Source organism: Pseudopodoces humilis, chromosome 10 (genome assembly GCF_049639895.1).
Source record: "Pseudopodoces humilis isolate 2021_Gansu_Grassland_sample_001 chromosome 10, ASM4963989v1, whole genome shotgun sequence".
NCBI classification, from domain to species: Eukaryota; Metazoa; Chordata; class Aves; order Passeriformes; family Paridae; genus Pseudopodoces; species Pseudopodoces humilis.
In genome coordinates this window covers 25,294,006-25,320,985 of record NC_142209.1, presented here as the reverse complement: position 1 = coordinate 25,320,985, position 26,980 = coordinate 25,294,006, and the positions used below count along the sequence as shown (strand labels likewise).

At 36.9% G+C, this 26,980-nt stretch overlaps 1 protein-coding gene across 2 annotated transcripts in view; it reads left to right on the top strand.

Moving 5' to 3' along the window:
* The window catches only part of LOC102112919 (AGBL carboxypeptidase 4), an 878,734-nt gene that overhangs the window by 982 nt on the left and 850,772 nt on the right, over nt 1-26,980 (top strand). For both annotated transcript variants that reach the window (XM_014250851.2, XM_088060383.1), the window contains exon 2: nt 15,991-16,113. In XM_014250851.2, coding sequence (XP_014106326.2) covers nt 15,991-16,113 — 123 coding nt within the window. The remainder of the gene's footprint in view (nt 1-15,990; nt 16,114-26,980) is intronic.

Below are 26,980 nucleotides of genomic sequence, written 5' to 3'. Positions count from 1 at the left end.
AAAATACAGTTAAGGTATTTTCCAATCCACATGAAAACAAAATCCCTCAAAATATAGTACGAAAATTAGAGATGTTAACATTTGGAAGATGGAACAAAGATGACAGTATTCCTGAATATTTAATCTCCCACAGTACCATACATAAATTATCTGGGTTCCTGAACCAGGAGTTCATTTTCCCAGCCTGCTGTGTTAGCTGCTGCACCTCTGCTTTTCAGCCAAAGAAGTGCCTCCAAATAAATATGCATCACCCATAGAACTGATCTCGGATTTTTGGGCCACTTATGGTGAAAAAAAGGGATAAGTATGTCAAATGTTGTTCTGTTCTGGGGAAATGATACTACAGAGTCTACATCTAAATTGATTGTCCATATGGTTTTTGAACTCCCTGTATTCAGACATACGGTTTATGAACCTGTGGAAAAACACTGTGAAATTTATTGTGTGTTGATCTTGTCCATGGCGCAGGTGATTATTTTCATCCTCTGCAACACTGCTAACAGAGGTGATCAGCTGTGCCTGAGCTGTGAATCAGGGACCAGATCTCCAGTAGCCATGGGACTTTGTCAGCTTTCCTGCCAACCCCCTGTGCCTCTGCCCTTGTCAGTAACTTCAACATGGAATGTAACTTCCATACTATTTCCAGATTAATTTACCTAGTGTTCTCTACTGTATTAGTTAAACCTGCAGCTTCACAATATTTGTTTTTTAATTTTAACCTTGCCCAGAACCTTTTCTGCTTCTGACCATTGCAGCTGACTAATCAACAATCTTGTCATAAATGTTGTGTTTCAGCTTGTGCCGAATTCATATTTAGTTGCATGTCCTGGTACATGTCTGCTTGAGTTATACAATGTTTGTCTGTACACTTTGCAAGTTTAATTTTCAGGTCCTTCTGTTTTGGAAAAACAGATAAGTAATTAAAAATGCAAAGAACCACAAAGATAGGGAGAAGACCCAAAACCTTCAGAGAAGAAGAGGCAAGCTTGTGATCTTGGCCCACTTTTAAGAAAGGTCACGGAAACTAGTGTGGGAAAAAAAGGTGGGGTGATCTGGATTTTTTCTGACTGTCTGCTGACACTAAGTCGACAGGCAGGTTCTTTCCATGGCAAATCCCTCAAAGAATCTCTATTTTCTTCCCCTTTACTGCTGGGTGACACTGACACTGTTGTTGAACACATAATTGGGGAATGTGCTCTGCTGCATCCTCACTGCTTAGTGTGTCTTCATCATGTGTGAGATCTTGAGCAGTCTTTAGGAGATACAGGAATGTAGCTCTGGAACCTGCCTTTTGCATAAATGCAAGGAGAATAAAGCCATTACAGAAGGACTGAACATTGTTCAAACCATATAAATCAATTTAGCCAGTATGAGTATGTTATACTTGTTGGATTTTTTTTTTTTTTAAACAGCAACATCATGTTTTCAGTCATGGATCAGAAAACACAAGTAATAACTCTCATCATCTCATCTTCCTATCTAGAAATACTGATGGTTATTTTCAATTTTTGCATAAGGAAACCATATTACAGAGAAACTGAAGGTAACTTATTCATGCCTTAAAGCAGCACAAATTGCTATGATGGACCATTCTTTACTGATTTAGTTCAGAACTCAGGTTTGACAAGAGTCAATGTCAGAAAAAATACAGTGTGCACTTAGAGATAAGGGATTATAAAAATTAGGTTTCTTCCTAAAAGTTATCTGACAGTGAATGATGCACATCTAGGATGCATATGACCTCTCTAAACTCTTAGATTTGAGAATATGCTGTGTTAAGATGTTTTGTAAATTAATTATACTTTATAAAAATTACATTTTTTTTATAATACAAGAATTTTTCATTTCAGTTTTATTAGTATCTCTGTTATAGGGAAGTAAATATTGTAATATGTCTTATACTGGTAATTATTCTTACTCTTTCCCTATATACAAATATTTTCATATTCTATTCCTTTTCCTTGTAGAAGATTTTTGTTTCTGTTTTTTGCAAATTCTTAACCTTTTTTATCTTTTTAATTGGGGAGGGGGATTAGGACACACAGAATTGCACGAAGCATTTCAGAAGAGGTATTTCCATCAGCTATTAGTCTACTGTTAAGTTGAACATTATTCTCTACATCATGGTAGGTTTCAGCCAATCTATATATTTCAAGTAAAATTTGGACTTAATATGGAAGGTAGATTATCTCACACCTCTCTGGTACAGAGTTCATATTCTGCTGCTGTCCTCCTCAGACTAGGCAGACATCTGCTCTAATCCATTAAAATAGTTTCTGTATTCTGATGTTTGGTTAGACTCCTGCAAATCGGCTCACTTTACTCAGAATTAATCATTTTCCCATTGTAGCTGGCTCATTAGTCCTACCTGCTTTAACAAAAGTGTTTAAATTAGCTTTTTGCAGTAAACTCTGAATTTGTTTGACTCCTGTTTGGTTTTCCAGGCTGAAACCTTTGTCTCTCAAGCTGTGAATCCAACTTAAAGCAATGTAAATCTTCACAAATGAAGTCTGCAGGAGGATCAAAGTGATTGAGTCTAGTTAGTTACTCTCAAGATCTTCTTGGTTTGATTTCCAGCTGTTCTGCTCAGCTGACCTTGCTGTCATAAGCCTCTGGAAGATACAGGAAAACAACCAGTTTAGTTAAGTTTCATCAAAACCAGATGAATGTTATTTGTTCAGTTCTGTAGCAAAGAGGACATTTTAGCTTCACTAAGGAAGGTTTAGTAGTAGCTTGTAGTGAGTACAGAGTGCCTGGATTTGCTAAATTTTTTGACCCATGAACCAGATGAAAGTATTTTCCAATTTAGAATTTCACTAGTTACCTCATTCTCCCCAGGTTTATGTTCAAGGCATCTCTGTTACCTTCAGAGGACTTGCATCTGGAGACCTGGATGATCAAAGGGTGCAGGTTATCTCTGAGTTCTGTAATCGTTTTTTATCTGAGGCAACTGAATATTAGCCTGGATTGACAGTTCTAATATGTGTTATTCCACAGTTGCTAGTCATATTGAGGATATTAGTATTTCTGGTATTTCATTGTGTCATCGTCACTGAAATCATAGTGAAAACAAGAAAAGGCATTCACTCATAGTACTGAACAGGATATAAATAAATATCTTTAGACCAAAAATCCTGGTTATCAGAATGAACAGGCTTCCCAGCTGAATGTGGAAGTTTTTTATGTTTATTTACATGTCACCATCGGTACCTTGCAGAGTGGTGTTGAGTCACATTTCTTGTTAAGAATGGTTGGAATTTTCAAAGCTGTGACCTGGCTTCAGGGAGGAAATCTGCAAACCTCTGTTGAATGCTCAAGCCCCACCCAAAGTTTGTGTAGTAATTAGCGTTCCTAAAACAGTTAGTGTTGAGCTTGTTATTTAAGAGATCTGCAAGTGAAGAGGCCAATAGAACAGCTGTGTAAATTTTGCAGTATTTTCTGATTGATTTTAATATGAGAGTGCTGAGCTGGATTGTTTTGAAGATAGCTTTCCATTATTCTTTCAAAAGAGGATAGTTATTCTTTTAAAAATAGTTAATCATTTATGGTATGACAACATTCTAGTATCAGGAACATAACTGCTTTTTTCAGTGGCCTTAACTGTTAAATAAGAAAACAAACTATGTAAGAACATAATTTATTTGTCTTTAAATAAAGTCTTTTTTGGTAACTAATTCACTGACTTTATCATGAGGAAATTTAAAGGAGAAGAGATCAGCTAATTACTTTAATAATATTATTTAATCTTGGTCATTAAAATAACACCATACGTCAGTGATACTTCTGATTATCCAGGTAAAAGTAATTTCTACAATTGAATTAACTTTTCCTAAATGATTTCTGAATTTTAAGGTGTATACAAACCACAGAGCTTATTTTGTAATATATACAATTAATCTGTAAACATCATAGAATTCCAGTGTTTGGGAAGAGACATTGCAGCCTTCTTGCTGAAAGGGATCTGCCCACTGTATCCTCCTATCAACACGAGGAGGCTTCAAACGTCAGTGGAACTCTGTGTGGGGACTGGGCCCAGCCTTGCAGATGTTCACACAGCAGAAAGAGCTGTTTGCAGCTGTTTATAAAATGCTGCAGGGTGGATTTGTAAACAAATCTAAAATGGGTTTTGTTCAATAAAGAAATTTGCCAGAAATTACCGATTGCATTGGTACTTTTTAGCCAGAACAGTTGGAAGTCCAGGGGACATTAGAGAAAGGTTTCTTAGTAAATCTAAGGTCCTTTGTAAGACTATTAACTGTTTCAGTTTTAACTGTATGAGTTGAAATATTTGTTGAAATTCTATACAGAAATTAACTCTAGTCACTGGAGAAAGCTATTATAGTGATCATTAGACTTTGCTGCCAGTAGGTCGCTGTTAAGCAATTTCCAATGTTTTTCAGTTATCCAGTGGAAAAAAAATCCTTGCTAGAAAAATTCATCGAAGAAGAGCTGCTAATATATTTTTGGTACTTAAGGCTTTGATCATATTTTTGTTACATAATTTGCCATATAAGGAGACCTGAGAAATTCTAATGAAGGCTTTATACAGCCAGAAGATATAATTTCAGAAAAAGAAAGAAACAAGAATGTGTTGGGTGTTCCAGTTGCCATTTTTGAGTGGTTTACCATTTCCTAGCCATATTTCATACTTTTTTTTCTTTGACAAATAATCAAAGCTTTGAAAAGTTACTTACCTCGAGCCTCCCAACGTTTTTTCTTTCAGTGAAGTTCAAAGCACCCTATTAATTACTAGCACTTGTGAGAGGAGGCTTTTGAATTTGTAAAAAGTAAAATGAGACCTATTGAGAATTTTAATAGGTTTTATACTGAAATTTGTAAAACAGAAGTTTCTGCAAGTTTCTCTAGTGTGGTTCTCACTGCTTTTAGTAGGCAAAAGTCACATGCAAAAGACCAAATTAACCTCAGAATGCATTTAAGTGGCCTACATAGCTTTTCTGTTTTTGGTAGTGGAGCTATATAGATTTAATGCTCAATAAAATAGGTTTTTAAAGTCATCTCCCTATTTTACAATGGAACCAGCTTGATCTCCACGTGGGGCCACTAACAGGACTGGCACACTCAGATCTGCAGCACCAGCCTGCCCTCCAGGTGGGACACCTCACACAGTAGCTTTCAGCTGCCACAGAAGAGATGGACAACTCGTCTATACTGGGAAATTTTCCTTCTCTTCCTCTTTCCTCCACAACACCTGCTTAGGGATAGAAGTCACAGAGGAAAATGGCTGAATAGTCACTGTTACCTTTTTTAAAGTTTTTAATGAAGATGTCTGATAACTTGGTAACAGAAGGCAGCAACCCCTGGATAAATGAGGTGCTGGAGGACATGGAGGGGAGTTTGTGCAGTTATTTCCTGCCAATGTCAAGGGGATGCAGGCGTGCTGCTTTGCTCACAGTGGTGCTGCTGGATGTGGAGCAGCTCTGGCACAGCCACCTCCAGCACTCTTGTTTTTGGAGGACTGATCATGCTGCCCTTTTCCAGAATGGTGGGAATCTTTTGAAACCAGCTTAGATTTCTCAAGTGATTCCCCAAGGTAGTTGGCATGCAGAGCCTGGGTGCAGAATTGCCATGTTTAGATTGCATTGTACCTGAGATAACAAGTTCTTCTGGGATCAAGCTGTGTCTGCCTTTAATCTTTATTAGAGGTAAACCGATTTATAATTACTTGAAGTTGGTTATGGGTACACATCAATGTATCCCTTATCCCAGATTTCCTGGTCACATTGTCCCCACAGTTTATTTTCTTGACTTTGCCACAGAGGCCAAGCCTGCCATTTAAGAAGTGCTGTATTTGTTAACTTTGGATTTTTACATACATTTTTGAAGTAATTTTACTATTTGTATGGTGAAATGGTTTGGAAAACTGCTCTACGAGAATAATAATGACTTCCATTTCATTTTGTCATAGACTCTCAAATTCAGGATGTGGACTTTAGTATTAAATCTAGGGCTCTCATCCTGCAAATGTTTGGTAATGAATTTGATGTATTTGTGTATAGTAAATGCTTTTTGTGATTGGTTCTATTTTAGGATAAGTAATGTATAAAGGTTAGAGGCTAAAACTTACATGTTCTGATACATATATTTTCTAATATATATATATATATATATATATGTGTGTCCCTGTTCTCTCAGTATGGTAAACTAGCTGATTTCATGTTTTCATTATGTCAAAAATCGAGCATAGAAAAGGGGATGGAGGAAAAAGTAGTTGATTTAAATTATTATTAGATGAATAAGCTCTGTAATGATCCCATTTACCTGCTAATTCACAGAGCTGTTTACTTAGCAGTGGATCTCACAATCATGAGTGAAAACTGGCAAGATTTTCCTTTTACATTTTGTTTCATAAGCACCTTGGAAAATGTGTTGAATTTCAATCTCCACTCAAGCAAGTGGAACATCAGTTCCCGTGAATCACCAGAGCAGAGCAGCAGGAATCCATTGCAAAGAGAGCCCTTTTGGATTCATTGCAGCTCTGCTGATGTGTTTTCATTTGCAATAAGCAGCAGAGTCACTTTGCCGTTACAGACAACTTCAGTGCTGGGAAGCCTGGCAAGTGGCTATCAGGTTTTCATGCTTATAAAATGCAGATGAGGTAGTATGATGTGTTTGATTAATGAAAAATTCCTCAAATAACCTATACAAATCTGAAAGCAGCAACATTATTTGATGGGAACTGTCCATGTGAAATAGAATTGTGAGATAAACTTGCCTCTCTACTACTTACCTACATCCAAAGCCTGTGGTGCTCTGGAATATTTTGTGCACAATATCACTGTATCTGCTGGTTATTTTATTTCTGAGCCGTACAAATAAACAGTAATTTGATCTCAGAGCTTTCTCTGTGTAAGCCATCTTGAAGGTGGAATTTTTGGCTTGTGTTCTGAATACTTGAAATATTTTGTATGCATTTCATATTCCCATAAATATTGTATCAACTTGGTATTTGCTTAGTTAAAAAACCTGCTGAATATGCTGTATTAGTTATTAGCGTTCTCTGTAGTTTTACTCCTGTTATGTTGCTGATGCAAGACAGTTAATAGGTTGTTTGTTTTTGCTGACATTTTTTATGTTAGAAAATGGGAATTTTGAAACTATTTTTTTTTCTATATGATACTTTGTGAATAAAATAAAACTGCAATGATCTAGTTGTTTGAAATGAAATACTAGATTATGTTCTTAAGGGAATGTGAGTGGACAATGCTTGGGTCAAAGATATTCTCAGTGGTTTAGAATACTACTTTTTGGAATGGACTGTTTTGGAAAGTAGGGGGAAATGCTATTCTGAATGAAGAAGTTAAACAAGTTGTTTCAATGAGTAATTATAACTGTGGCAGTAATTAATAGTGTAATTGATTTCAGCAACCTGGGGGAACAAATTATTTCAGAAGTTGTACTAAAATCTCCAAATTATTTTAAATATGCAATAGTGAAGAAGAGTGTAACTCAAAAGTGAAGAAACTGTGGCTGAAATTACTGCAGGCTTAAGTTAACTGGCAGAAGACATCCCTACATCCCTAAACAACAGGTGAATAGGAAGCAAGAGCCAAGGAAAATAGCAGTTTAACCCAAAGAAGGATTCAGGAATGGTATGTAATAACCAGGATGGAAATTGTCCGTGCACTGAGGTTGCCCAGTTTTCAGTTACCACACTCATGATGAAAGCCCAAGTACCTGCAGAGACCACCTTTCTTCCAGTCACCTGGGGAATACAAGATCTTGAAGAGAGAGATGGTGCTGTGCAAAGCTGCTGATGTGTTTCCCCACAGGATTTTGTGCCTGCACTGGAACCCTCATGGAAGGCCCAGTTTCCCATGGATAAAGATTCATTACCACCATAATGATGTTAGTGATTGAGTCAGGAATTGAAGTCTCCTGAACACCTGAATTAGTGATAATCAAATATTTTTTAAAAAATGTGGACAGGTGCATCTGCAAGAAATTTACAGTAGTTGCGGTTTAGGTATGAACAAATTAAAATAGCTGTTAATAATGGGTTTGGTATAGTGCCACAGCTGACCTGTGTTGAGGCTCACCAAGCTGATTGCTTATGAAGAATAGCTGAGAATAAGATAAAAGCCCTATCCAAATTAGAAAGCACAGCTGTATTCCCTCAGTGCTAACCCTGGAATAATGTCCATGATCCAGCTTGCTAGCTCAGCATCACAGCTATGCTGTCTTCCTTTGGCCTTCCTGGGATTCAGCACATAAACTTGTGCTTCCACACTATGGCATAGACATCTCTGTAAATATAAATTTGTAAAGTTGCTGTTCAATCAGCAGACATAGTAAGACATGAAAAGTGCTAGGAAACTGGCATGAGCAGGCTCATTTCCATAAACAGAAAAAGTGCTGTTTATATGTTCCATGCTTGACCTTGCTGATATTCTTGAAAGACTTCCATGGTACTTCATACTTGGTATTTTTAGGAGATGTCTTTTGTGGACAAACATTTTGAATGTGATAGTCAGGGCTGAGGAGTCTGAAAACTAGAACAAGAAATGAAGCCTTGGCCTTTTGCAAAAGCTGAAATCAATCTACTTCTCTGTTATATCAAGAATATTTATTACCTATTGAGTCCTTTCCAGTTTCCCAGCAGAGAATCAGTTGGTCCCCAAGAAAGGAGGTGCAAAGAGTTAACTTGGAGAGATTAAACTTCGTTAGTCACTGAAGGCTATATAGTCTTGGGTCAAGGTCATTGCATCGGTTGCTACATATAAGATGCTTTAGTTGCATTTAGCTTGGCTCAATGGGAGTTATCTTTAGTTTAGAAATTTATTTTGTCATGACTTCTCCCAGTTATGCTGTCAAGTGTAAGTGAGATAATGTGCTTTTTGGTAAATCAGTTCCTCACACCCAGGGCAGCTGTTGAAACATTGGTATATACAAATTGTCCTGGAGTATATATGGATGTATACACAGCATACATCCATGAATCTCTCCCTTTCCTTCCACTTCTTCTATCCTCCCTCACATATAACACAAATCCAGATATATGAAAGCTGATTTGTTTCAGTATTAAATAGCATGGGAAATACAGCATTTTAGGATGGCTCTAGCAAATGCTAGTGAGTTACTTCAACCACCACCATTTTTTTCCAGTTTTGTGAGTAATACCAGGTTTTGCCCTTACCTGAAATTTCCTCCACTACAGTTCCAAACCCTGCAATTGCCTGCCTGCTTGACTCAGTATTTTTTGCAGGTCACACGCCCTCCTTGTTTTTGGGAAATCAGTTGCATAGAAATTTCAGAAAGGTATGGGATGCTAGGGAAGAGTTTCACTTCTCAAAGTTCTGTAATACCCCACAAAGATAGCCTTTAACTCTTCAGTTTTTTACCTGCCTCAGAATCCCTAGACACAGAATTTCCCCTGGAATGATAGGAACATCCACAAATTTTTTGATCTTGACCTAGAACTTGAATTCCTGTGTTCTCTTTGACTGGTGTTTCAGCATCTCCTCTCATTCACATGCAGACCTAATTCTCTGAGCCATCCCTTATTTCCCAGAAAGGGTGGACTCGCTGATACTTTTTTGCAGATGCAGCTCTGAGGACTAGTTCAACTCAATAGCTATTATCTTCTCTTTTGCCTGCTATCTGGGGTTGCATATAATGTATGATATTTTTGTTTACTGTTTATATGTTTTATGCTTTTGTTTGATGTGTTTTTCTACTTAAGTATTGCTACTATAGCAACTGTTGCATCATGTGATACCTTTGATGTTATCAAGATACAAAATACTTGTTAAAAAATAAATCTATATATAATGAAATTCACTGATCCATACAATGTTTTTAAATAAACATCTTTTCAGTTAATGTATTTCATACAACTGTATTTTCCATTCTTTTTATTTTTCATTTATGGTAGAATTTTAGTTTAGAGCTTATAAGTGCAGTAAAAAGAGTAATGGAATTTTTTTTTTCTTGCGTACTGGGTTCAAAGCATTAATTGTTTTTTAAAATTTTCATTAGAAAAATCTGTTCATACGTTCTTGGACACTTTGGATTTCACTAAAGTCATACAAAAAATTCCATTGCCATTTGTCTCTAACAGAAAGGTAATATCCTTGGGGATAGCCCGCACTGAGATAACAAAAGAGTAGGCTTGAAGTAAAGCTTTTAGGTTGAGGATTGGAAACAAATATCACATATAAAACAGGTGCAAGTCCACACAAGCTGACTTTTCTTCTTTTTCTATAAACTCATAAGACAATGCCAGCCCCTGGGCATGAGGAGTCATTGTGCAGAGCACCTGTCTGCCAGATATCTTCAGCTGAATGTTCTTCATTGGATTTTGGACAGGCTCTATAATTGACCTTGGACTGATAGTTGTGTCTCTGTGTGGATCTGGTCTTTTTGAAAGGACCATGTAGTGGAGATTTCTCATCACCTTTTCACACATGACCAGCCTGGCAGTCAATGCTTTGTTCTGGGCTAAGGACCTCGTGTACCTTTGTGTCCCTGCTTGCCCTGGGCTTTCTGCTCAGTATATTGCAGGCAAAGTCCTCTTTGTGGTGCCACTCAGCCTTTTGTAGGCACCACACGTGTCACCAGCTTTAGGGATAATCTTTCTTTATGTATTTGCATATGAGAACAAGATTTTCCACCCTGAGCTTTGACTCAGATGCCTATTCCACACCTTCTGCTAGAGTAAAGGAATTTGGGTACTTCCATCTAAAGAGGCATGAGGTATTTACATATAGTTATGCTTTTAACCCAAAGTAAAAACTGATGGTGGATTAGCTAAGGAGTCATGTTAGGAAGGTTGAAAGGTAATATTGTTTGGTAGCCTCTGAAGAAAGATTAACTTGTGCAATAAAATTAAAGAACCAAACCGTAGATTTTCATTCCTATTATGCAACCAACCACAAGCCCTTTCAAGTCCATGGCAGTAAGATTGCAGTTTATTCCTCCTGACTACTTTCACAACCTGTGCAAATCCCAGAATTTGCCTGATAATCTCTGCTAAACTACAGTTCATCTTTACTTTGCTTGTGTTCTTGAATATGAATATCATCTCAGTTTGGAGACAGACTTGACAAGCAGTCTGTTGGTCAAACCGTAGGAGGAAAGTAATTGAAGAAACAATTGCTGTAAAGCTGCTTTATCTCAAATTTGTTTTTTAAATGACAACACGATGTTACTATTTTTTAGAACTAGACCAAGCTGTATCACAATGCCTTCCTGTGGTAACCAGTATTTTCCTTGTTCTGCTGGACCTTTGAAAGAGGTAATGGTGACAGAATGGGCACAGTATCCCAGTGTGAGGCAGCAGGTGTGGCTGCTACTATGCCTGGTATTGTCTCAAACCCTGGGATTTATGGTCTAAACATATTTTTTCCCCTTTCTTTTCAGATCACAGTGCCTGAGATTTAAGTTCATTTCAGATTGACTGCAGTATGTTTAGATTCTCCAGTTCATGGCCAAACCTTGCTTCGGGATACATGTCTCTGAAGATCAAAATGACAGTTATGTTTTCTTCTTTTTCTTAGCATTTTTAAGTCAGTGGAGCTGGAATTCCAAGGTCCTGTCTGCTGCTGCCTGTAGGATTTTTAGAATGGCTACAGCACATTCAGAAGTCATAGCAGAAATAGCTTGTCTTCATGAATATCAGTGTTTCTGAACCCTAGGGACAATGATATAAAATATTTTATTTAAAAAGAAAAAGTCAAATAATAAGTGGACACAATCAGCTATTGAGACTATATTGAGACTTGTACTAAATGTTATAATTTAAAATAATTTTGCTAAAAATGACATTGTTTTCAGGTTTTTGGAGCAGATACTGTCATTGGCATAACTTTTGTAAGTGCTACTTAGCCAAAGTGAGTTGAGCAGTGTTCATCTGGAGACTTGGTATGTTTTGGAGCAAGAGGAGTTGCTGTTGGTCATCTGAATGAACTTTTTTTGTTGTTGCAAACTGTACTGAGAGTTCAGATTCACTTCACTGTGTGGGTTTCTATTTACAGTACTGCTCAAGGCTGATGGAGCTTTTCTAGGAAACCTGGAAATATTTCCTAGTCCCTGGATGATAAGGATCTGGCTATTAGATACCATAGATGTTTACAGCAGCAAAATGTATCCTAATTTTATTCTAAAATAAGGATCTCATAAGAGAATGCAAGGTACCTTGATGACATTTTTAACCAAAGAAAGACCTCTACAAAGTTGCCTTGCCATTATTGTTTTTGTGTTACCTCACCTTTCTAATTGCCATCATTGTTAGGGAGTAAGTGAATGATGCAGGTTTCCCAGGCAAATCCCTGCTATATTTTTCCATGTCTGTTTTAATGTGGCTGTGCTCTCCTACGTAAATGTAGCATGAGGGTAGCTGCTGGCTTCTAACTCCCTGGGTTTTCCTGTTTGGCACTTCTGGAAGCTGAGCTTGTTGTTTACCCAATTCAAATGGTTTTCAATTCAAATTTCTAAAGAGGTACCTTCCTCTAGAAACTACAGTGTTTAAAGAAAATGTACTTAAATTTGCATGATGTTTATTGTAGCAAATAACTGATTTCATCTTTTCCTAAATGGAAAAAAAAAGAAAAAAGTTGTCTTTACCCTTTGAATTTAAGAAGGGCAAAGAAACTCTGGAAATTTCCAAACTCTTCCTCCCACGAATCCCAATCTCCTGGAACTGATTCTATTAATTTTCACTAGTTTGATGTGAAATATATCCACAATGACAATAGTGATGAATGCAGATACCAGAAGATTCTGTCCAGGTTTTATTTTAAAGCCTTATATACTTACAGAGATTTCAGACACCTACAGATTTTATACCTGATAGAAAATTACCATTAAAGTTTAATACTGCAGTAAAAGTAAATCCTAGGGATTTGCTGGAGCCTCCTGGAGTTTAAGCAATGAAGAATTAGAATAAAATAGCTATGTGTCTTACAACCCATAAGAAAAATAATTGACAAAATAAGAACTACATTCTGAGACAATTTCTTTGCTAGGTTTTGCCTTTGCTTGTCTTATCTAACCTTTTTTTCAAAGGAGAATCTGGTCTCCTTAAGTGGAATGTTCAGGATGTACTTCAGTTAATTCTCTTTTTTCCTTTTCAGTTTGTTTCAGATTGAAGAGCTATTTCCCTTCCCCACAAGCTTCTGTCATACATCTTTGCCTCCAGCCAGGAAAATCTGCTTAGGGCTCCCCAGTTGTGAGGACAGGATCTCTTTATTGGCCAGAGGACTGGAGCCCAGGGTAGCTGTTCTCTCCATCTGAGGGGGGTAATGTATTCCCAGCACCACTCTCTGCATCTGCTGAACAGACAGGCATGAGGCCATGTTTTATAATGGACTCAAACAGCCTCCTTTTCGGGCAGTGGTCTGGCCTTTCCTTTATCACCCAAGGAGAACATGCCAGAAGGGACATGGTGCTGTTGTGCTGTTTAATAATGTGAAGTTCAAAGACAGTAGTTTTGCATGTTTAGAGATTAAAGATAATATAACTCAAAATATAGCAGCAGTGCATTCTGAATATTCTAAGTATTGTGGAATAAAGAACACGCTAGGAGAGTAATATTGTTAAATGACTATGAATTACAGGCTATTTGATGATTTTATTCTCATTCCTGGAGGGCTACATTAGGTCAGGAGGAGCAGATGGAAACTTTTTGCTGGGACACAGTTACTTGACAGCTTCCTTCTGCATTGTGTAAAGGCTCCATTGGCAGATTTTCTAAATTGCCAGGGAGATGTAACTCTTTATTCTGCCTGCTTTTCCTCCACTGTCTTATGGTGGCAGTGCTATGAATGTAATCCTTTCCAGTTTCTTCATCTTTAAGTGGTGTTTCCCAGTTATCTTTTACAATTTCTGAGGGGCCTATTACTTTTAGCTGAGACTTAAAAGGGAACATTTACCAAGAGGAGTTAAGTCTTCAAACAGCTCTACTCAGGTGACTCCCTGCCTCCCATTCTTTCACTTTGGTCTCTGGCAGCTCAGTCACTCATGGTGATTTGCAGGTTTTCCACTAATTTTTCCTTGTATCCTTGATTCCACGATGTTTGATTGCAAATGACCAACTTGACTAATCTTAACTGCAACAGCTATATATTAATCCAGTTCAAGTAAAACTGAGGAAGTGGTTTTCCTCTGGCTGCTGCTCTGCACTGCAGCTTGCACAATGCACAGGGGTGAATTTTGTCGAGGGACAGAATCACAGCCATGCCCCATCCAGGCCTCAGTTTGCCTCTGACATTCCCAGGCTTTAAGCAAATTTTATCAGCATGCTGGTAAGAAACATCCAGCTAAAATATCCTAAGTAGCAATTATACACTTAAAGAAAACAATTTAAATGCCACAGATTGCTGTCTGTGGGTAATTATTCAGTCTAAAACAAATAACCCAGAGGTTACAAATAATAATTTTGCTAAAAAAATACTATCATGCATTATTCAATATCTACATTTTTAGATTTTGAAAAAGTAAGAAAAGGTCTAAATTCTGTTTGTTCTGTTGTAGTACTTCCCAAAGAGAGTAAGTTTCAAATTTATTCCTGTGGAAGACTGGGGATTCATATGCCAAATGTTGACCTGGATTTGCATATTTTTTAATATGGGATTTATGTACCTGTGAAAATATGGGTATGTGATAGAAAGCCTGACAGACCCTTTAACTATGGTGTCACTAATACATTGTTATAATTTGTTACCTCAGCTAAGGTGTTTTGCCTCAAGAGGTGGAATACTTTTATGTATGGAAAGGTCACTTTTAATTAATAAGCTGTTTTCATCATTCAGGGACAATATGAATTGCTTGTAACATTTGTGTGAAATAGTTTTCAATATAAAAATAAAGCAAATTGAGCTTTATGTCACATTTATCATCCCCCATAACACATTTAAATGTCAAAAAAATCAGTACAGACCAAAAGTCTATTTCTAGAAGCCTTAGTAGCCCTATTTATCAGAGTGAAATAAGATATTATCATCCCATTATCCCATCACATGCCTTCTGTACTTGAAGCTGTACCATTTCTTCATTTTCTATAATACAGAAGGTAGTTTTTCTATTGTTAAATATTTCTTGTCCAAACTCTATGTAGTGAAGAAAGTGCTGAGTGTTTCTTATACTATAATATAAATGTGTGATATAATATACACTGATTTACTTACTTTCTTGTACATATCTCAAATGGAAAAAAAATAAAAATTAGTGTTCTTCTATCCCTATTTGGAAACAAATATTTTGCAGGCTGCAATTTGTTAATATAATTTTACTGTAAAGATAAAGCTTTCAGTGTATTTACTACTGATGTATTATGAGAAAAATCATGCCATTGTGTAGAAATTTTATGTCCTTGTATATTTGACAATGAAATAAATGCTGCATTAAAAAAATTCAAGCTATTCGAGTTATTTTTCTGAGATTTGTTTTCTAACAAGGAGGGCTCAGATAGTCACATGGCTCCATGGGTGTATGTTTCTTCCTTCTAATAATTCTAAAATTTCAAATATGAATGGGACTGAGCAGTCTCAAAGGTTCTAAGTTCATTTAAGATGCCTGAAAATAGGCAGCAGGATAGAGGAGAAGGATCCCATTAATGCTGAGAGGAAGATGCTTCTGAGGGTTGTGATAAAAAAGATGATGAGGAGTTCAATTCCATGGAATCCAGCAGGATCTAGAGCTAGAGAGCTCCTGTTGGAAGAAGTAGATCTGGCTGAATATCAGACTAATGTATATAAGAGGGTTTGGCCATGTGTCATAAACATGCAAGAAACCAGGTTGGGTGGTTTGTTCCTTAGAGAGGCTTTAGCAGATTATGCCATTATTATATCTGAATTCTTATATACCTTTTGAAAAGAAAGGACTGGCTCAGTCAGAAAAAACTGGTGCAGGTGTTAAATGGTGCAAATTTCATTTTATGTAGAAATACGTGGGGGTGTAGCTTCTACTGTTTTTGATATATTATATATATTTTGTTTAATGCTCATGGGGTTTTTTTCACTTTTACTGCAACAGGCAGTGCCATTGGAAGTGATGACATCATAGCAGGGAACGTGAGCAAGTACATAGTTCTCCCAGCTGGTTACTGTGGACAGCCTAAAAAAGGACATCTCATATTTGATGCCTGTTTTGAAAGTGGTGAGTATTTTCAGCATTATGTTACCTAGCTGTCAATATGTTAACACTTTAAACTCTATCACTCATCTTTTTGCGAAGTGTCTTCGTTCTAAAGAAGACTTACATTAAATACTACGTAACAAATTTAGCTGATTCCCTTCAGTCATGGTATGACTTCAAATCAAACTTCAAATGTCAAAAAGGTTGTGAAGTTTGCTGTTGCCTACAATAAAAATTTCATCAGTTCCATCTTTAACCACATGTAGATACATAACTGGATTTTATTCTGTCATTATTTATGTGATAGTATTTATGTATTTATGATGTAGTATTTGAAATATGCTATTTAAAAATTAATTTAGAAGTTTACTGGGGCAGTTAACCCAGTAAAGTGCCAAACTCATCCTTGCATAATTAGAGAATTTTTAAAACATATATGTACTGTCTTTAAATATATTACTTGGGGTTTCCTGTGGCCTGATCCTGTATTGCTGAGGTTAATGGAAGTTCTGCCTCTGATGTCAATAGGAGAATTAAACTTTAGGAAGCTACTGGAAACTGAAAGGGAAAGTATTTTTTACAGGAGTTATAGTTAGAACATTAATTTAAAGAGTAATTTTAATTGCTTATATGCATGTGGGGTATGTAGGTAAATATATCCATGAAAATTTAGCATTGTTTGAATTTTTGTGTTACATACATGTGTGCTACCAGATTTTTAGCTTAAATCTATTATTACTGGCTTTCAGACCTACAGAGCACTGTTAAACACCATATGTAGAAAAGGCATTTGGCAGGATAAACTATAGTTTTCAACATGGTTTATGTGAGAGGTGCTGGTAATGCCAAAACTGCTCCAGTGTCTTGTAAAATGAGCTTTTTATGAAGAGTTTCATCCCTCAGGGTAGAATACTGGCTGCCAGTTCCTGGATAAATATTAAATTGAGTTATTTAAATCCTGTGATTACATTATGTAAAAAGTGCAAATGATGCAGTGAATAATAAAGAGTATCTTTATTAGTTCCTTTTTTTTAAGGTGTGTCTCTGAAGGTTCAGACAATAGTTCTGTATTTTTAAAAATACTTTGGGTGCTATAGTTATGTGGGTTTTTTGCATTTTTGTATCAGAAAGTGGCTTAGGAAATGAATCATGGCCAAGCTGGGAAATTTACTTTATTGTGCTAAACTTCTCTGCAATGAAAATGATCAGTAGCAGTCATCAAATTATTTGTGAAGTATTGTGAGTCATTGCATGATGGTTAAATTGCAGTTTTTGAACAATGGAATTAATTGTATTTTTAAATTAAAACATTTGTTCTGTTTGAAGGTAATGTTCATACTTTACATACTTTAGTAGTAATGGAATGTGATAGAAGCAGGTGCTATTTGAAATACTTTGTTTATTTACATTGTAGCATGATGAGGCTGTGATGTTGCTTTGCATATTCAGACACTTCCAAAACACAAATATGAATAAAATTAATACCTTCATTTACTTTCTCATGATGATAAGGTATTAGCAAGAATGAGAGTAATACTGTGTACACTTCATGTGTAAATTCACTTCATCTTTTGTTCTATGTCAGCCAAGTAATTGCTTAGAGTACCTTTACTGGTCAAAGCAAATTAACTGATATTGGATAACTTACGAAATTGTTATTAATGTTGAAATCTATCTCATCCTATTGTCCAAACAGTAGGACACAACATTTATAAGATTATCTTGATGCTCTTTGAGTACCACCTTAGATATAATATCCAATGGATTTTGCCTTTTGCAAAGAACAGATGGTAAAAGTGACCCCACCTGCAGTACTGCCCCCAGCTCTGGGCTCCCCACAAGAAATACATGGACCTGCTGGAGGGGTTCAGAGGAGACACGAAGACGCTCTGAGGGCTGGAGCGACTTTCCTATGGAGACAGGCTGGGAATCCTGGGCTTGGCCAGCCTGGAGAAGAGAAGGCTCTGAGGAAACCTTTTTTTGGCCTCTCAGTATGTAAAGGGAATGTATGAAAAAGGTGGAGAAAGGCTTTTTCCCAAGGCCTGTGGGGACAGAGCTGGAAGAAAGGGGTTTAAACTGAGAGAGAGTAGATTTAGGTTGGCTGTGAGGAAGAAATGTTTACAATGAGGCTGGTGAGGCACAGATTGCTCAGACAAGCCATGGCTGCCCCATCCCTGGAAGAGTTCAAGGCCAGGTTGGCTGGGGCTCTGAGCAACCTGAGATAGTGGAAGGTATCCCTGCCCCAGGCAGGGACATTGGAACAAAATGATATTTATGATCCTTTCCAACCCAAGCCATTCTATGATTCTAAAATAGAAATTGTGTTAAATGCAATTCCATAAGTGGCTTTTCTTTCTTTGGCTGCATTCTCTATTTTCTTGAAAGGTCTGGTTGATAGGACTGAAGATTTCCTACTAGACGTATTTTTCAATGACTATGTTTTATATTGTAGAAATGGAAGTAAACAGATTTCAGACTAGAGAAAGTATATTAAACTTGTATAAATCAGGAAAAATACTAATACTACTGAAGAAATGTTATTTAATGCAGTTTCAGTTTTGTAATTGCTGTCATTATTGTATTAAATTGCATTGAAAAGTATGATTTTTTTTTTTGAGACAGAGGTGTGTTTTATGTAGTCTGAAAACCAATGTCCAGCTTGCTGTTTTGAAGTGCTGTGCTTTCAAAGAGTCATAAAAAATAGAATTGGGCATTGGGATTTCTTTTTAGTCCGTTCTGGTTTTGAGAGGCAAAATAAACTATTTTTGCCATTCCTGAAAGATGTTTATCTTTTTCAGAGACTTTCAGTGAGTTTCAATGAGAAAGCAGCAATCCATTCTAACACTGCAATTTGCTCAATATGAGACATTTTCTTTCTATGTAGAAATGTTCTTACCAAAAAGGCATTAATTCTTGTCCAGTCCTATAGGCACAGAAAGTAGATTATTCCTTTTTTCTTTGACTTAATGGAAAGCTGCTATCATATCTTTCCTTGGCCTTTCCCTCCTCAGGTTAAATAACTGCTATTTTTTTCAATGGTTCCTCAGTACTCACATTTTCCAAATTTTCTCTCATTCTTTATTTCCTCTGGCCTATCTCCAGCTGTTTTGTGCCTTTCTTGATTGGCAGTGGTCCAAGGTGAGCATGATACTCAGATAAGCTGGTGCCAATCCTGTGTAGAGTTTATTACATGACATGCCTTGCAATCTATTTACTTCTGCAATGTGACAGTCCAATCTTTTTCACAATAGCATGGTACTGTTGACTTCTATAAAACTTGTGAACCCTTACACTGTCCAGGTCCTTTTCAGAAGGAGCTAAATCAGCTGGTGGCTTACACTTACCCTTAATGAATATATTACTAGGGAAAAAATAATTGCTGTAAAATAAATGCAATTACTGAAAATGAGGAATGGTGCCTGAGCCCTTTATCATATTAATAACTGACGGAGGAGTAAGGAAGAGAGAGAATTATCAACTTACAAGTATGTCAGGAATATGTGTTTCCCACAGTTCAAGCTAGTGTTCTGCCTGGAATCTTCCTTGTTATCTCTATTAATATTTAAGAATATATACAGCCAAAATAAACTTTTCACATTTTTATCATTAGCATTAAAGAAACTGATGAAAATTCAGCTTTCTTGCATATCACACCATACTTTTTGGATAATTTTGGTTTTCACAAGAAACATGAGTTAGTTTCAGGGAAAAATGGAAGCACAGCTGCGTATGCACAGTACAAATTTAAGGGAAAGAAATGCCACATCTGAAATGTATACATTTGGTCAGTTGTAATTCTGTTTCCTAATATTCATTAATGCATTAAATTATTAACTCAGTTTCAGTTCAGCAGCAATGCACGACTGTGCAAATGTTCACCCCTCATCCTACCTACTGTTCTGTCAAAATGGGAATTTTGCAGAATATAGTGCTCTGGGTAAAATAATGTATTCATTTGTGCTACACAAAGAAGTCCTTCCTGATTGAGGGAGGCCCAGATTTTGTTAGGAATATGTTCTTCAGGGAGTCTGGCATTTCATACTCAAGGTGACTTGGTATTTCAGACATTTTATCTGAAGGACTTCAAAGCTTGGTTTAGCCAGCTGCCCCTCCTGTCCTGTGTGGCCTCAGTGCTTGTGATTTCTGATGGCATCCATTGAGTCAGCAGCCTATTCTGTATTGTGACTAAGAGCTGTTTTATCTGCTTAGTCATTTTAACTGTAAGAGATGTTTTTGGAGATAGTACCTCCAGTGCTGGAAGCCAGTTGTTTTTCTGGGAGCTTACATATCTGCAGTAGCTTTGCTTCTGCATGAGGTCACAGATTTTTAGTTAATTTAATATGATACATGAGAAGCTTTTCATACGTATTTTGCAAAGTCAACAAAGAAAACATAAACCAAATGACTCAGTCCTTAAAAAAGCCCCACCTTTTTTCTCATTGTGTAAAGGCTGTTTGCTGAGTGTAGCTCAAATTGCCTTCCTGGCTCCATCATAGAGTGGTTCTGAGGTGGGCTCTGGTTGTTCTCCAGCTTTTGCCTCCCTGGGCTCACCATGAAGAGAACTGGCAGATGAAGAACTTGGGCTGACACTGCCAGGTGTGGCTTGGCTGCAGAAAAATGCTGGGGAAGTTCAAATGTTGTTCCTTTTGCATGGTGTCACTGGGTTGCCAGTCCCTAGGGATGGGTTGGTTGGTGGCTCTGTGCATACTCTGGGGTGCACCCCAATCCCTCTGCCTGGGATGTCACAGGGAATATGGGAGGGAGCTGGAGTCAGGCTGCAGACTGTGATGTGTTGTGAGGAGGGTTAAAAACCCCAAGCTCCACAGTTTCCGCTGATTGTGGCTCAAATAGCTTGTTTTATAATTACTTTTGAGAATTGAAGGAGCAGTGTTGGCTCACAGAGGTTTGTAAATCTCAGCATTCACACTGTTAAATACAGGGGCTTTTAATAAGGCTTTGAAAATATATATTTTGGCTTGTTAGTCAAATATAATGCTGTTTAACTGTTAAAAAATACTGTGTTTCTTGAAATTAGAAATGAAGCTGCTGTCTGCTTTTATTCTCATTTCAACCAAAAAGTGGAACTCCGCCAAGAGTCATTAAATCTTCTATCCTTTGGATGAATTCTTATTTTTTATGAAAAAATGTTATGATTGGGTAATTTCTGTATTGTGGTTTATGTTCAAAAGGTTGTAATTAAAGTTTTATAAAATTTTAGATTCAATCTCAATTACTGTAAGCCTCAAATTATGTTAACTGCTGTACCACCACCTTGCAATGAAAATTATTCACAAACATTAGTTTGTCGTTTCCTACAGCAGGTTTGTAAAATATTTTGCATTAGAAACCTGATAAAAAATTCAGTGCTGATGGATTGCAAATGATATTAATCAGTTGGAAAAAGTTAAAACGTACAATGTATTAAGAGATCTCATATGACTGAGAAGTACCCTCATATCATTTTTGTTAAAGGTTTTAAATATCTTTCTATATTTCAAAAATAGGATAATGTACTTATAAAACACTTTGCACAACACTCAAAATTGCAATAAGTGATTGTAATTCCGCTGATCTCATTGTAACCACTTACAGGCGTGAAATAGGCCATTGAGCCTTACCATGAAAGATATCTTCTGAACAAAAGCACAGATAATATAGGATGGATTGCCCTTTGGGGGTGCTTGTGTCCCAGTTGTTAAGACTTGACATGTAACTTCAGACAGCTAAAATTAAGGGTGATTAATCTTAGTTGTGATTAGTAAAATATTGTAAAATTTGACTTGCAAAGCATTTTCTGTAATGGACATTTTTGTTTGTAAAAAATTTAAAGATGAAAACTAAGATGACAACAGATGATGATACTGTTAAGTATCATGTTCATAGAGAAACTGAAATCCAACCTAGGAAATAGTTGTATTTTTGCCATCTAACATAGAATTGCTTATGTGCTTCCAAAATTATTAAACAATCTGACCCTCTGTGTGTTTATGTTTAAATGAAGAGAAAAACCCTTCTTTCCCTTGATTTCAGTAGCACTGAAATCTGAGAATAGCAATAAAGCTATTGATGATCTCTGAGAATAGCAATAAAGCAATACAGGCAAGTGTCATGACACATCAGTAGAAATAGAAAGTGCAAAAGCTGTGTAAGGATACTTTCTTCCAGTGCAAACACTTTTAGTAGCAGGCTAAACTGTTTTGGAGCAAAAACTAGTTGATATTCCAAATTTCCTGTGTTGTAATCTCTCATGTATATCTAGAATCACTAAGGTGGAACTGTTTTGGCTTTCACTTCTACAAGGATGCTCATCGGTAAAGTAGAAACAAAGGAATGAATGTTGCTGTGATATTTCAGTAATGATGTCTGTTTTCAGCCTACTTTTGGGGCTTCAAGGTGTGTCTGATTAATGAAACATTTTAGTTATTTCCTTATTTTTTGACTTAAATAGTAATTTATGCTACATTTCACAGGAAGATATGAAATGGTTATTGATACCAGTAGGGATAATTTAGCAAATGTTTCCCATTCCCGAATGTGTCTGTTCCCAGTTCACAGCAGTGTTACTCTATTAGAGTATCCATACCTTTTGACTACTGCAAGTTAAAAGTCAGAAAAAAGTAAGAGCAAAAGATTGATTTTAATTTTTTGGTGTGTTTTAATGATGGCACTAGGCATAGATTAATGGATATAGCATGCACAGAGTGCTATCAGTTAACATATATGACATTACTCAGAAGTCTCAAACTCCGGAAAAAGCACGTGAATGATTTATGGAATTGATATTAATCTCTTTCCAGTAAATGCATTACTAAAGTTACATGGGAAATTGATGTTACTGCTGTAATGCCAAATTAATTTCTTTCTTGCTAGGTCAGCATTGCAAATGGAACTAAATATTAACCTTTTAAATATCTAAACAGATATAGTATGGAAGACATTTTTACAAATGGGGAGTACTTGGTGTCAATGTGATACCAGCCAACACATATGGCATTAGTCAGATAGCATAACTTGTGGGAAATAGATATTAATGCCTATGGAACTAGTGAAAATGCAGGAAGTATTACTGTAACAATGAGAGTAAAGAATTAGGATGTTAATTGCAGTTGTTGTGCCAATGATTTTCACAGTCAGTTTACCATCTGATTCTCACACTACCTTCTTTCCTCCCTCTTACCATGTGTTTGCATCTCCTCAGCTGGTATTAAAGCACATGTGTTCATTTTCTTTTTGACTGACCCAAAAGGGACAAGAATAAGCAACTGGAAACAAAACCAGAAATGTCTGTGGTCAGCTGTTGTAAACTCCCAGCAGATTTTCAAAAGCCTCAGTATAAGAAACAACTGAATACAGTATGGATCCCTAGTCTGTAAAAAAAGACAACTGAGGAATAATATATTAAAGGTCTGTAAAATCATGATTTCTAGTTAAAATATTAGTGTTTCTCTGTCTGTTGTCTTTGTACAAAAACTAAGGGCCATCAAGTGAAACTAGCAGTTAATATGTTGAAAGCAAACAAAGGAGAATAGTTCCTTACATGTTGTTTAATTAAGCTGTGGAACTTCTTCCTGCAGGACATTGTGGATGCTAAAACTTGACATATATCATGCTTTCAATAAAATAACCAACTGACAAGCCCAGGAAAGAAAAATCGGTTGAAAGCTACCAAACACTGACAGCATTTCTGGCTCAGAAGGTTCATAAACTGTGCATTGTAAATTAGGGAATTATACTGGGAGGTGTCTTCAAATGATTGTTTTTTTTCTTATGCTCTTCTGTAGGGATTAATTTCTGGCAGTTACTGAGCTGGACCTTGATGTTACCTGATAGATACATCTGATTAAATGGTTAATCACTGTTAGCACATTTAGTAATATTCTATTATTTTCTAAAAACAGATTAGAGGTTATAGTTGCAAACTAAAATTAACATCATGCAAAACTATACTTTGATCAAATAATAGGAATGAAAATCTTGCAGTTCTTGTTTCCACTCACACTATTTTCTTAGGGGGACAGTGGCTGAAGATGGTGTTGTCCAGAAACAAACTTGATGCAGACCCATTCTTAAGATTATGCACATTGCTGGTAGTTACATTTCCTTCAGATTGAAAATATTTTCATGTGATTTTTGTAAGCTTCTTCTCTGACAGAGAAGGAATTGAAAAAGACCCTCAACAACAAAGATACTTTATATAAAGATGACTAATTTTTGATAATAAGCAGAAGGATTTTCCTACATATCAGGTTTTGAGATAAATTTTCCAGTTTCCATTTTTCTGTCTCTGTTCAAAATTTTCCATCTGGAAAAATGATAGAGGGAAATACAAGAAAGAATAGCAATGTCCCTGCCAGTGTGAAGGAACATTACATTACACTGAACAAATATCCTTATCTGAATGTACAATCACTGAAATAAATGCAGCTGTGTTTATTTCAGCATAATCAGATATATTTGAATATAAAATCATTGACATAAGTGCAGCTGTGTTTATTTCAAACTGCACATGTTAATATGAACATGAATGTGACATCAGTTAATCACTCAGGAATGTATAGAGGTATGTGTATATAGTGACACAATAGAATCCTGGGACAGTTGAAAGTGTGAAGGAAAAATGTCTAGATGAGTTGTGCTGTACCTAAAGAATTTTTAACATCATTGGAAGTCACTAATGAGGAGATGCAAAATTCTTCCCATATACAGTCCCTTGATTTGAATAAATCTGTGGTTACTCTATAGAATAACAGGTGACCTCTGCCTCAGTTACTGACTAAGGAAATAATTGCTTTGAATAATTGCTTCTTAAAATAGAGAATTGTGTTAGTTTTGAGTGATTGGTAGGTCCAGGTCAATCTCTTCTGATGAGAGCAGTTCAGACCTTAACTGAACCTTAGCTTTTTATCTGATTTTGAGCCTTTAAAAGAGCTGCCAACCACCCTTCCCAAATTTTATCTTGCTGGGTTCTCAAACTCAGGGAAAATAGTGCAGAGCAGTGCCAGTGGAAAAAATTTTGGCATTGTTTATTTTGTCAGAATGCTTCTCCTTGCTATTTCCTGAAAGTAATACTCTGCCTTCACTGTCCTGTTTATACGCTTAGGCTGTGTCTTTTGAAATCAGAGCCCTTCAGAACCAAAAGAAATTGAAGTGTTCTTTACTCTGCTTATGCAGATGTTGCTATATAGACTATCACAAGGAGTGGCTGTACTCAGAGTAAAAGAGAAAATGGCATCAGAACAGTAAATATTTGCGAGCTAAGAGGTATCGGAAAGGTTTTATTTTCATCTTGGGAGAACACTGGAATATTCTGCTTAACTAAATAGTGGTATTTTGTTCAGTTGGTTCAGTAACCTGTAATATTATCCCTGTTTTGCAGAAGACAGGAACACAAAAGCCCTGGTTCTTGACTGCCTGGTGTCTTTTGTAGTGAATTTCAGCTGTGTGAAATGAGTGCGAAATGGCTGAGAAATGTTAAGAGTGCTTTGCATCAGATCCATGTGAGCCAAATTCAGACTGAAATGTAGGAAATTTCATATCTTGTACTATGTCTACTAGATTTGATCAAATAGGGGTGCTATAAAGAACAGGGGAACAGAAGGAAAGGGACTAAGGCAGAGAGCCATTTGAAATGTTCATGTGAGCCTCTGCCCTGGAAGGGCCCCTGGCACAGCGGTGTTGAGCTGCTGCTTCTCATGTGACCACAACATGAGGTGCTGCTGTTGGCTCAGGTCAGGGCTCAGGCAGCACCAGCTGGGAGAACAATGTTCCTTGTACTTCATTCCCAGCCCCAGATACAGGAATACCTTTCACAGAATCACAGGATGGTTGGAAGGGACCACGGTGGGTCACATTGTCCCACCTTCCTACTCAAGCACGTGGCACAGGGCTGTGTGCACACAGTTCTGGAACATTTCTGGTGAGGGAGATTCCACACTCTGTCTGGGAATCCTGTTCCAGTGCTCAGTCACTGCACAGGAAAGTTATTCCTCATGTCCAGGTGGAATTTCCTGCGCATCAATTTCTGCCCGTTCCTCTTGTGCCATTGCTGGGCACCACTGAGCCCAGCCTGGTCCCTGCTCTGATCCCTCCCTGCAGACACTGCCAGACAGGGATGAGGGCCCTTCTCAAGTCATCTCTTCCCAGGGGTGAACAGGCCCAGCTCCCTCACCCTTTCCTTGTAAATCCTATCCTTGTTGTGGTCATGTTTGATTTTTTTTCCCAGTGGGCTGAAGACACTGGCACAGGCTGTCCAGAGGGGCTGTGGAGTCTCCATCCACAGAGGCATTCAGAACCTGGGCAGATGCAGTTCAGAGCAGCCTCCTCATGCTGACCCTCTTCTAGGACTAGACAATCTCCAGAAATCCCTAAGAGATTGCTTACATGATTAACACTTTTTCTTTTTTTTTTGTCCTGAAATTAGAATACACTTCAGATAGATTCTGTGCTTGTTGTTCTTTAAATCACTTAAAAATTCTCAACTGCCTGCTGTTCCAAAGTTAACAAGCCAAATTAAGATCTTTGCTTGTTTGAGCTGCCACTCTAATGCAAGAAGAGACAAAACGCTGTGAAATAAACAGTGGTCTGTACTTTTGAAAGAATACTGGCTGGAAAACATACTTTAGAAGAGGTGTTTCATAAACAAAAAGTATTTTTGTTCTTGGATGAATACTATCTGATTTCAGGAAAAAAATATTTTAGAATTTTTTGCTCAGCCTAACAGGCATTGGGATACAAGTTATTAGGTGGGAAACACATTATTTTGGATACATGCAGAGCTTCGTTTTGCATTTATTGATGCTATTTAGTAACCTAATTGCCTTCTAGGTTCAGCCTTTAGCATGCTAATTTTGATTTAGTGTTTGTATTTCTGAAAACAAACTGGGAACAA